The 13,927-nt window shown below is 45.8% G+C and overlaps 1 protein-coding gene across 2 annotated transcripts in view; it reads right to left on the bottom strand.

Annotated features, from left to right (window-relative positions):
- Window positions 1–13,927, bottom strand: part of tm2d1 (TM2 domain containing 1) — an 86,833-nt gene that overhangs the window by 35,031 nt on the left and 37,875 nt on the right. For both annotated transcript variants that reach the window (XM_059647921.1, XM_059647920.1), the window contains exon 5: window positions 5,156–5,229. In XM_059647921.1, the coding sequence (XP_059503904.1) occupies window positions 5,156–5,229 (74 nt within the window). The remainder of the gene's footprint in view (window positions 1–5,155; window positions 5,230–13,927) is intronic.

Consider the following 13,927-nt stretch of genomic DNA (forward strand, 5'->3'; position numbering starts at 1 on the left):
TCTCACACACACACAGTCCCTCCCTCTCTCTCACACATACACACTGTCCCTCCCTCTCTCACACACACACAGTCCCTCGCACACACAGTCCCTCTCTCTCACACACACGCACACACAGTCCTTCTCTCTCACACACACGCGCACACACAGTCCCTCTCTCTCACACACACGCGCACACACAGTCCTCTCTCACACACACACGCCCACACGTCCTGTTCCACACAGACACGCCCACACGTCCTGTCCCGCGCACACACGCGCCCACACGTCCTGTCCCGCGCACACACGCGCCCACACGTCCTGTCCCGCCCACATGCGCGCCCACACGTCCTGTCCCGCGCACACGCGCGCGCCCACACGTCCTGTCCCACACACACACATCCACACGTCCTGTCCCACACACACAGATCCACACGTCCTGTCCCACACACACACATCCACACGTCCTGTCCCACACAAACACATCCACACGTCTTGTCTCTCACTCACACACACACACACACACACACACACACACACACACACACACACACACACACACACACACACACGTCCTGTCCCACGCGCGCGCGCGCCCCCACACGTCCTGGCCCACGCACACGCGCGCGCGCCCCCACACGTCCTGGCCCACGCACACCCACACGTCCTGGCCCGCTCGCGCGCGCGCGCCCACACGTCCTGTCCCACGCACACGCGCGCCCACACAGTCCCTCTCTCTCACACACACACACACTCACACACACACACAGTCCCTCTCTCAAACACACACACAGTCCCTCACACACACTGTCCCTCCCTCTCTCACACACACACAGTCCATCCCTCTCTCTCTCTCTCATGCTCTCACACACACACAGTCCATCCCTCTCTCTCACACACACTGTCCCTCTCTCTCTCACACACACACACAGTCCCTCTCTCTCACACACACACACACACACACACACACACACACACACACAGTCCCTCTCTCACACACACACAGTCCCTCACACACACTGTCCCTCCCTCTCTCACACACACACAGTCCATCCCTCTCTCTCTCTCATACTCTCACACACACAGTCCCTCCCTCTCTCTCACACACACAGTCCCTCTCTCTCTCACACACACACACACACTGCCCCTCACACACACACACACACACACACACACACACACACAGAGTCCCTCTCTCACACACACACACAGTCCCTCTCACACAGACACACACACACACCCTCACACACACTGCCCCTCTCACACACACACACACTGCCCCTCTCACACACACACACACACACACACACACACACTGTCCCCCACACACACACACAGTCCCCCTCACACACACACACACACTCCCTCCCTCTCACACGCACACACACACACTCCCTCCCTCTCACACGCACACACACACACTCCATCCCTCTCACACACTCACTGGCCCTCTCTCACATGCACACACACACTCCCTCTCTCACACACACACAAACACACTCCCTCTCACACGCGCGCACACACACACACACACACACACACTCCCTCTCTCTCACACACACACACACACACACACTCCCTCTCTCTCACACACACACACACACACACACACACTCCCTCTCTCACACACACACACACACTCCCTCTCTCACACACACACACACACACACACACACACACACACACACACACAGTCCCTCTCACACACACAGTCCCTCTCTCACACACACACAAACACTGTCCCTCTCACACGCACACACAGTCCCTCTCACACACACACACACAGTCCCTCTCACACACACACACAGTCCCTCTCTCACACACACACACACACAGTCCCTCTCTCTCACACACAGTCCCTCTCTCTCACACACACACACACACACACACACACACACACACACACACAGTCCCTCTCTCTCACACACACACACACACACACAGTCCCTCTCTCACACACACACACAGTCCCTCACACACACTGTCCCTCCCTCTCTCACACACACACAGTCCATCCCTCTCTCTCACACACACTGTCCCTCTCTCTCTCACACACACACACCCCCACACGTCCTGGCCCGCTCGCGCGCGCGCGCCCACACGTCCTGTCCCACGCACACCCGCGCGCGCCCACACGTCCTGTCCCACGCACGCGCGCGCCCACACGTCCTGTCCCATGCACACGCGCGCGCGCGCCCACACGTCCTGTCCCGCGTGCGCGCGCGCCCACACGTCCTGTCCCACGCGCGCGCCCACACGTCCTGTCCCACGCACACGCGCGCGCCCCCACACTTCCTGTCCCGCGTGCGCGCGCGACCACACGTCCTGTCCCACGCACACGCGCGTGCGCCCACACGTCCTGTCCCGCGCACACGCGCGCGCCCACACGTCGTGTCCCGCGCACACGCGCGCGCGCCCACACGTCCTGTCCCGCGCACACGCGCGCCCACACGTCCTGTCCCACGCGCGCGCGCGCCCACACGTCCTGTCCCGCGTGCGCGCGCGCCCACACGTCCTGTCCCACGCACACGCGCGCCCACACGTCCTGTCCCACGCACACGCGCGCGCGCCCACACGTCCTGTCCCGCGCGCGCCCACACGTCCTGTCCCACACGCGCGCGCCCACACGTCCTGTCCTGCGTGCGCGCGCGACCACACGTCCTGTCCCACGCACACGCGCGCGCGCGCCCGTGCCCACATGTCCTGTCCCGCGTGCGCGCGCGCCCACACGTCCTGTCCCGCGTGCGCGCGCGCCCACACGTCCTGTCCCGCGTGCGCGCGCGCCCACACGTCCTGTCCCGCGTGCGCGCGCGCCCACACGTCCTGTCCCGCGTGCGCGCGCGCCCACACGTCCTGTCCCGCGTGCGCGCGCGCCCACACGTCCTGTCCCGCGTGCGCGCGCGCCCACACGTCCTGTCCCACGCACACGCGCGCGCCCACACGTCCTGTCCCACGCACACGCGCGCGCGCGCGCCCACACGTCCTGTCCCACGCACACGCGCGCGCGCGCGCCCACACGTCCTGCCCCACGCACACGCGCGTGCCCACACGTCCTGCCCCACGCACACGCGCGCCCACACGTCCTGTCCCACACACACACACATCCACACGTGCTGTCCCACACACACACACATCCACACGTCCTGTCCCACACACACACATCCACACGTCCTGTCCCACACACACACACATCCACACGTCCTGTCCCACACACACACACATCCACACGTCCTGTCCCACACACACACACATCCACACGTACTGTCCCACACACACACATCCACACGTACTGTCCCACACACACACATCCACACGCACTGTCCCACACATCCACACGTACTGTCCCACACACACACATCCACACGCACTGTCCCACACATCCACACGTCTTGTCCCACACACACACACATCCACACGTCCTGTCCCACACACACACACATCCACACGTCCTGTCCCACACACACACATCCACACGTACTGTCCCACACACACACATCCACACGCACTGTCCCACACATCCACACGTCTTGTCCCACACACACACACATCCACACGTCCTGTCCCACACACACACATCCACACGTCCTGTCCCACATACACACATCCACACGTACTGTCCCACACACACACATCCACACGCACTGTCCCACACATCCACACGTCCTGCCCCACACATCCACACGTCCTGTCCCACACATCCACACGTCCTGTCCCACACACCCACACGTCCTGTCCCACACACACACACCCACACGTCCTGTCCCACACACACACCCACACGTCCTGTCCCACACACACACCCACACGTCCTGTCCCACACACACACACGTCCTGCGCCACACACACACACATCCACACGTACTGTCCCCCACACACACACACACACCCCCACACGTCCTGTCTCACACACACACACACACACACTCTGTCCCTCTCACTCACACTCATCCACACCCTCTCTATCTCTCTCATGCATACACTCTCTACGCCCCCGTCCCTCACATGCATGCACTCTCTTTCCAGCAGCACCCCCACCTCCACCCACCCCTCCTCTCCACCTCCATCCCCGCCCCCACAGACACACACATACTCTCCCCCTCATTCTCACATTATCCCTTTCTCTCACACACACAATACACACAAATCTATGAGGTCAATTTATATTTGTCGATACATTCTATTTTGTTTAAAAAGTACACACTGTATAGACAGTCAGTCAGTCAATGTGGCATTTTGTAAATTCCTTCTTTAGAAAGAAAACCAGTCTGATTCCAAACCCAAATACAAACAGATTGTCAACAAGGCCTCACTCCTAACATACATTGTCTGACCTAAAGTGTGACCTCTTGTTTACAGTGATAAAACCTTCACTTTTCTCAGGGCTGAAACTTTAAAAACATTCAGGGATTTACATCTACATATTAGTCATTTAAAACTTTCTAACCGATTCAAGATTTAACAGCATCTTAGATCTGTTTACTCCATCATTATCAGTCGTAGGTCCGTTTCATCTTTTAGTTATAAATTCTGTGTTCCTTGTGCTTCCTTCTCACTTCACCTGATGAAGGGGCTGTGATGCAAAAGCTTGCGTTTTCAAATCAACCTGTTGGACTGTAAACTGGTTTTGTGTCCAAAACTGGCACCTCCATATCATATCCATCTGTTTATCCTTTTGTATTTGCTCCAAGTCTACCTTTCTACCACAATTGAGGTGTATTTCACTACTTCTCAATGTGTGCTGAGAAACACATCAGCTTCAACTATCTATACTTCTCAGCTTTCAAAATTACCATATTTTTCTATTTATTTTCAACTTTATTCATTACAAAGCCAAAATATCACAAAAATAATGACTTTAAAGTGGGAATGAATCATTTCTGCAGATCATAATCTAATTATTTCCTATCTTGTTACCTCATTTTGTCTGAACATTACACCACAGTTTGAACAATTTTATTACAGATTCAGCACATTCTCATTTCAACTAATGCTTCAATCTAACTGAACTTCCAATTTCACTAATTGCGTTTCAACGGAATAACTCAAGGAAAACTCACACATCATTTCTATTGTATTTAGCTATCCCTTTAACATTTAAGATTACAGAAAAATAATTCATACATCAATCAGCACAAATGACAAGTTGGCAGATCTTGTGCTGATGCTATCATCTCACCTGCGCAGAGATAAGAACAAAGTCAATGAGGCTGCCAATTCCACAGAATCCAACCGTGCAGAACTTCAACAAACCTGGTCAGAAAATTGAAAAAAAAAGTTTATCCTTGAGCAATATTCTCTAGACATATTTGGCAGATAATTCAATATTTTATCAAATATCTCATTACATAGAAGTATATAAAATTACGAAAGGCATAGATAGAATGTATACCTGGATTGGATAGCTGGAACTTTTTCCCAGGGTGGAAAGATCAAATACTAGGGGCCATAGGTTTATTGAAAAAACTGGGAAGTTTAATGGAGATGTGTGAGGCAAGTTTTTTTTTTAACGCGTTATGAAACAACGTTTAAGAGGCATTTAAACAGACAAATGGAAAGACAGTTGGGATTCCTTTAGTATGGAATCATGGTTGGAACAGACATGGTGGGCTGAAGGGTCTATTCCATATTCATAACCAAAAATCAGTGATACAACAGCCTCAACTTACTATTTAAAAGAACAACTTTTTGCATACGTTTTTATTATGCATAGCAGTGCAAAATAAATCGTAAAGACGTTGTTTTATTTTTGTGCTTTTCAAAAATTGTGGACCAAAGTGCAAGAGATAACTGCTTTACAATGATTGCTGCCTATTTTCTAAAGCAAGGAACCTGACAATCATGACAAGTGATAATGGGAACTGCAGATGTTGGAGAATCCAAGGTAATAAAATGTGAGGCTGGATGAACACAGCAGGCCCAACAGCATCTCAGGAGCACAAGCGCTGACGTTTCGGGCCTAGACCCTTCGTCAGAGAGGGGGATGGGGTGAGGGTTCTGGAATAAATAGGGAGAGAGGGGGAGGCGGACCGAAGATGGAGAGAAAAGAAGATAGGTGGAGAGGAGAGTGTAGGTGGGGAGGTAGGGAGGGGATAGGTCAGTCTAGGGAAGACGGACAGGTCAAGGAGGTGGGATGAGGTTAGTAGGTAGGAGATGGAGGTGTGGCATAAGGGTGGGAGGAAGGGATGGGTGAGAGGGAGAACAGGTTAGGGAGGCAGAGACAGGTTGGATTGGTTTTGGGATGCAGTGGGTGGAGCATGCTTCAGCAGGCAATATTTGAAGTTTAGGCTGCAGATGAACTGGATCTGAGGAGTTCTGTATTCAGACAGAGCTTTGATAGGAAAATTGATTGGGTGTTAGGACCAGTGACCAGTTATCAAAAACAAAGGTCTTTTGCTTGTCGACAACTGCGTGTTTTCTTCTCACGTAACTGCACAGTTTGGGGGTGGGAACAAGATATAAGGAAATGATCAATCCCTGCCAGGTCGGAAGCTGCTGTTCTGTTCTTTGCAGTCAAAACCCATTTGAAACCTGATAAAAACTAGTTTATATTTCCATCAGCAATTATTCTAAGTTACCTGACAGAGACCATTCACAAGTGAACTACCTACGCTGTGTCTGTTGCAAACTAGTGGAAGCATTCGGGGAAGGAAAGTCAAGTAGAAACCTTTTGATCAGCAAAATCCAATTCACTCGCGTTTCTGGAATACTACTAAACTTCTTTTCCAGTCTTCCACCCATTGATGTTTCTTGGTTAGTCAGGTTGTATGTAAGGGGAAAAAAAATTTGTTCAAAAGATATGTATGTCACTAGCTAGGCCTCCATTTACTGCCATCCCTAACTGTCTAGAGGGCAGTCAAGAGCCAGCCACATTGCTTGGATCTACCAAAACATGCAGGTCAGGCCCAGGTCATCAAGACAGGTCTCCTTCCTGAAAGGGCATTGGTTAACTAGATGGTAGTTTTTTTCCCTGACAACCAGCAAGTGGTTATATGATCATTTGGTTAGCTTTTAGTTTCAGATTTTTATTGTATTCGAATTTTACCATCTGTTAAAGGTGGGATTTCACGTCAAGCACCCAGAACATGAGCTTGGGATGACATTACCATGACTCACATACTTCTATAGTAGGTATAACATAACTATTCCTTGATCATATTAATCATCTTGCATTGAGAATCAGCAGTCATGTGATCAGGATGTGCTAATATTCATTAGGACAAGGGGCAAACATCAGCAAGCAGAAGGATCTCATATTGTGTGGCAAATGTCCCATAAAATCCGAATAGTCATAATAATGGAGCACCTGGAGCTAGGAGCTGAATAACAGCAAGCTCAGATCAACTGAAATGCCAGGCAAGAAACAACATGTTAAGTACATTAGTAACTAAATAAACTGATTGGCAATTATCCGTTCAGCAGAGGAGTAATCTACAATTTTGATGGTTCAGTCTGGAAAATGATCCTGAGCTTCTATTCACCTGCCATTTTAATTCTCCAATCTATTCTTGCTCACTATGACCTGTCTGTCCTCCTCAACCTTCTGCGTCGTATTGATGCAGTTTAATATAAACTCATCGTACAGCTCTTTATCTTTTGGCGACGCACTTCACGATTTTCCAGTACTCAGGAACTGAGTTGAACAATTTCAGGTTCAATTTCTGGCCCCTTTTTGTTTTGTTCCAGATTGAAGCACTAGGCAACAATTTTGTTTTACTGTAAAACTATGTCTTTGGTTGTATATTTTATTCAAATATTGGTGAAAAATTACATTTTGTCAAAGTTCTTCGTCTTGCACTTATGAGGCTAATTCTGAAGAATACCAATTCAAAGGGGTGGGGAGAAATCGACATTTATGCTGCATGAGAGGACAGTCCTAATTGACTGGCAAGTGAATACCGATTGATACCAAGACAAAAAGCTTGGATGACATGGATTTTTTTTTAAAGCAACACTCATGCTTTATTTATATATTTGTTGCATTACCAGATCCTTTTCCTTCGTACCACTGTCATTTTGTCACTGTTGCATTACAATCCGCAATAAACCTTCCCATTTGTTCTTTCCTCCCTTCCCCTGTGCTGGTATAAAACAATGTCTCTAAGGGCCCTCAATTTTGACAGAAGATCACCAACATGAAATTTAAATTGGTTTCTCTCACCACAGAAAAACTTATTTCCAATTAATTTGTACTATTTTCTACTTTTAATTTAGAATTTCAACATCTTCAGAACATGAATCAATGGTTCAAGACATGGGGTTGATGTATTGCTAAGGCAAGAAACCAGTCTTTAATCGCTTGCTTGTCTTCTGTATTTAAAAACAAACAACTTTACAGGTTACATTACTAAATCGACATTAGGTGCCACGCAGAGCACTGAACCAAGATGACAGAACCTGAGTGGATGACCGAAATAAGACACTGGTTTTTTACCCAGTTACCTATTTCTTAAATACTTGTGCAATATAAATTTTTACTTACTGACAAAAAAACCCTCTAAAATTGTTTAATTTCATTTTTCAACTGTCTCTCTCTCTCTCTCTGACTAGGCAAGAATTTATTGTCTATCACTATTCGTCCTTGAGAAGGTGGTTGTGAGCTATCTTATTCAACCATTGTAGTCAATACTCTTTGATTTTGTCACAAGAAGGTTAACACAGGTGGCTAGATTGCAATGTCATTTCAGAGGACAGTTAAGAATCAACTCCAGTGCTGCGGATCCAGTGTCACAGGTGGGCCCTCCCATAAAAGACATTAGTGAACCAGATGAATCTCTGTGGCAATCCCGTAGGTTTATAACGGTTAATAATAGGAGTACTTTATTCCAGATTTATTAATTAACTGATCAGTGTTAGTCACAAATAGTTCAACATTTTCTATGCAAACGACAAAACTACGAGGATATTACTCATAGCACACATTTCATGCTGATTTTGGAAATGGTTGATGATATAGACTGTTGCATCAAAATCAAGAAAGTAAATGCTGGCAAAGACCAAACAAACATATCGTATTCAAAAAGAATGGGTACCCTATGAACACAGTCCGCCAATTCCTCAGCAATAAACCCAAACAAACAGACAAAACGGGCTCAGAAACCATAACCACTCTCCCCAACATCAAAGACATTTCCGAAATGACTGCCAGACTACTAGGACCTCTTGGCATCAGGGTAGCCCACAAACCCACCAACACACTAAAACAGCAGCTAATGAACTTAAAAGACCCTATACAGACAACAAATAAAACGAACGTCATCTACAAAATACCTTGCAAGAACTGTGACAAACACTACATTGGACAAACTGGCAGAAAGCTAGCCACCAGGAGACATGAACATCAACTAGCCACAAAACGACATGACCCACTATCACTCGTATCCTTACATACAGATGAGGAAGGACACCACTTTGATTGGGACAACACATCCATCCTAGGACAAGCCAAACAGAGACATGCACGAGAATTCCTAGAAGCATGGCATTCCAACCGGAACTCCATCAACAAACACATTGATTTGGAGCCCATCTACCATCCCCTGAGAAAAAGAACAGGAAATGATATCACTAACCCAAGGAAACCTAACCAGACAAATAGAAAGCGGGTCATAACACCAGCGCTTCGTTGGAGGCTCACTGATGATGTTACCTAGAATAGTGATGATACGTCTGAAAACTAACCTTCCAGCTCAGCGAGCAAACTCACATCCAGAACCAAACAAACAATATTGTGTTTAGATTATAATCCAGTAGTGGCATACTCAAATCCCAGAAAATTGCATTGTATCTACGTGACTATTATATCTATTAAGAAACAAAGTCTGAAAACAATTATTTCCCAGATTTGGATATGATTGTTCGAGAACCTTTCGAAAATTAAACATTGAGTTTCATGGTGTAAAGGCTCATAATTTGATTGGATCCCACTTTGCACACCCTTACTCTTTAGGCATCACAAAACAGTATTAATAATGGTTCTTAAGTCTGCAGCCCAGACCAGCACTTTCCCTCAAAAATTGATAATTACAATTTTCTCCTCATGAGGGAGGGGAATTTAATCACAGAAATATCAGTATCAGTGAGTGTCATGTGGTATTCTCAAGGCAAGTTAGTGAACGCCAGGTTTTCATAAGATGAGTCCAACAACTAAGCTGCTCCTCTTCCTAGAAAAAGCCAACGGTAACCAAGTACATTTTCTTTTATCCGTATTCGCACCCACTTCAAAGGATCAAACATGCTTTTCTTTGATTCAAAGAGGTTTATTTCAATTAGTCACCTCTTGTGGGCTTGTACATGCTGGAGTTCAGGAGAATGAATCAGGAGATCTGACTGAGGTATATATAATGCGAAACAGCATTGATAAGGAGGGCATTGAGGAGCAGAGGAGCAGGAAACCTGACGTTTCGGGCCGAGACCCTTCTTCAGAAAACCTCTTTTCAGAAAACCCTTTTCTGAAGGAGGGTCGAGGCCCGAAACGCCAGCTTTCCTGCTTCTCTGATGCTGCTTGGCCTGCTGTGTTCATTCAGCTCTACATCTTGTTATCCTCGGCCACATTCTGGTGTTGTTGCTAACTGCTTTATTTCCTTCAAAATGGGGGATGATAATTATGGATAATAAAACAAATTATCATCCACATCGTATTACCAAGTGAGATTACCAAACCTGTGCTGTGGAAATAGTAGCTGGGTTCACTTAGTCCAAATACAACCGACAGCTTTGAGATGGTAAAGGATTTCTATCCCACTTGATTTTTTTTCCTGTCTGTTCTTTTAGTGGGCGCCTGGAATGTTCTGCCAGTGGTGGTAGTGGAGGAAGCAAGCAAATTAGCAACATTTAAAACATTTCCTGATAGACACATGAATGGGAGGTGAGCAGAGAGATAGAAACCACATAGGGGGAATAAGTATCAGGTCTAAATAAGGATTAGACGTTAGTGCATGCTTGGTTGGCCTAAGGGCCAGTTCCTGTGTTGTTTTGCTTTGTATCAGTACTTAATCGATTTGATAAAGATAAAAAGTAAAAACAAAAGAGAAGCAGTGAAAAAAAATCAATTGTGAAAAGAGAAACAAAAATCCATGATGAGAGTAATTGAGTTAAAGTTTCAAGTGAAAGTCGTTGGTCCAAGCAGAGAAGAAAATATTGAGTGGTTCAGTCAAATGTGATCACATAAGCCTTAAGAAGATTTATAGAAAAACATTATCCTTTAGGAATATGGAAATCATTAGACCTAAAAATAATAAGCTCCATATAGCGCATCTTTACACATCCTGCTTTATTCAAATAAAATTTGCCTTCTCGAAATCCTAAGCCGCCCTTCGCACGCCATCTTTTTCCTCATCCAGTACAAATTTTATTGGTAGAGTGCTGTGGTCACGATTGCCTAAATGTTCCCCCACTGTCACATCGAACATTTGCCCAAATTCTTTCCCTGGAACCAGGTCCAGCACTGAGCCATCCCTTGTTGGTCCTTCTAAGTACTGATTCAAAAAAATTTCCCTGGAAACATTTCAAGAAATCCACCCCATCTAAACTCCCATGACTATCCCCAAATATACTGGGGTAAGTTGAAATCCCAGAGCATAATTATCGATCATTTCTCATGTACATGTCTGTGAACTGTTTACATATTTTCTCCTTTATTTCCAGTTGAAATTTGGTGGCCTATAATACACTCTCAAAATCTTAGTTTGGAACTACAGAGAGTTATGCACTATACCTAAGTCAGGGAGGATTTGAAGCTACAATCTTCTGATCTGAAGTGAAATGCATTCTCCGTTGAGGTCCTGGCCCTGTCCCTGTCCCCATAAATGATGCAGGTTAATGATGACCACAGGGACCTGTCATCAAGTACAGTAAGAATGCCAACGATTAATGCCCACTCATTTACGTGAATCACTTTGGACTGTACATTTACATAAAAACATACTACTCTTATTTGGTGATGTTTTAATTTAGAAACATTGCATTTATATTGGACAATCCAGCTCCATGTCCGGGCAGTACCTGGAGATTAATGTATATTTTCATAAACTAGGTCTTGCCAGAAACCAATATTACCAAATTGCGTCATTGCTTTGGGCCTAATGCACATACATTGACATGGTGGCATAACAACAAAACACAATCCCCATGTGTGTCACACTGAAAATTTTTGAGTTCCAGATCAATGGAGATTAGAAAACTGGTTTTAATAGAATTAAGAAGAAGAAGAAAATTGTTTTAGGATAAGAATCAATGAAATAGATGGGCAGGGAAGAAATTCCATAGCGAATACTGAATCATGACTTTGTGGGATGTTGGAATAGAAATTCATTTATTTATAGTAAGTATACAAATTTTATTTCAGTCACCGCTTGAAAACTTCGTTTTTTTTACATTCGTCATTTCACTTTGATCTTCTGTTTATTTTAGGCAAGCAAATGGGACATTTATTTTTATGAGAAACATTTGTACAAAATTAAAATTCAGCATCAGTTAATTTGTTCAAATATCTCTAAAACTGGCTCATTGAAATAATGACAGGCTAAGAGATAAACTTAAAACTATTGCTTCCCCTTTGAGGGTTGGAAAGTTATGTCAATCTGCAAGAATGTTTTGAACTGTGCAGATGTATGTAATTCCAGACACAAAGAGGGGGGAATAAAAAAAAACAAAGCAGTGTGTGGAATCAAAAACTGCATCAAAAAAGGTGGATTCAAGGAACACAGTGGAGGCAGAGAGAGTAAGCTGGGAAATTTAGGGAGGGAATTTTACAACATGCAATTGAACGTCGATCAAGACATTCCCATCAATGGTGAGAAAATAACTAGGCAATGTGTAAAGAAAACCGGAGTCACAGAAATGGAAGACACAGACCCTAAAGGCTATGGTGGGGGGTGTGTGTGGTTTGTAGAAATAGTGGGAAGTAAGAGATTGAGAACAGATTGAAATGTGAAAAAGACTTCTTATATGGGGGTATTGGAAGACCAAGAGCCAATGCAAGTCTGGAGAACAACGGTGGTGAACAAGCAGGGTGGTACAGCAGGACATTATGACCCATTAGTGTGGAAAACATTTTTCTGTATTTTCTTCCCAGCTCCAAGATAGTCGTTTACCTGGCAACCAGTCACACAGTTGTTGGCAGGCAGAAGGCCTTTGTCATGAACTACCAGTCTCTAGCCCATAAACCAATCAACTTCTTGCCACAGACACAATCGCCACATGCATGACATATAATCAACATCTGCCACCCAGGTACAACAGTGCACAACCTCAAGAATTCCTGTTTGTCTAAAACCACTTTGTTACTGCATATTCAAGACATGCAGTCATTCTTTCAAAATACTGGTTTTAAAACAGTTCTTTCTGATTTTAATCCATCATTTATTTTTGTGCTTTTTAATAACAGAAACAGTCCTGTTCTTGCAATATTTCAAAATTAAATGAATGGAGAGTGACCTAACTTTTTTGAGAGGGGTGGGGGTGTGTTAGCAGAATATCAGCAGAACAGCGAAGTTTGAAACTGACGAGGGCATGAATCAAGGCTTCAGCTGCATGCCACTGATGAAGAAATGAAATTATGTAATCTTTAGGATGGAGCGCATAGTGGGTTAAGAAACTCAGTTTAGGACTAGTCTATTGACTGAGGCTGCCAACAGTCTGGTTCACCTAAATGTAGCTAAGGAGGAAGATTAAGTCAATAGTGAGGTTACAGCATTTGTTGCGGGAATCAGAGATGATGGTTTCGGACTTTTCACTGAGATAGAAATTCCCTGTGGTGGTTTAGTGAACAACAGAATAGAGGGAAATAGAACAGGTGAGATGCACAGATTATCTATGTCTTGGGCGACCAAGAAATCCTTGTACATAACAAAGGATAAGGGAGAGGTGTATCAGGAAATAATCTAAGTAGCTGAAAGAAGCTGGGGACTATCTTTACCAATCAGGTTGGTTATTTAAAGTCATAGAGCCA

The sequence above is a fragment of the Stegostoma tigrinum genome, chromosome 8 (genome assembly GCF_030684315.1).
Source record: "Stegostoma tigrinum isolate sSteTig4 chromosome 8, sSteTig4.hap1, whole genome shotgun sequence".
Lineage (NCBI taxonomy): Eukaryota > Metazoa > Chordata > Chondrichthyes > Orectolobiformes > Stegostomatidae > Stegostoma > Stegostoma tigrinum.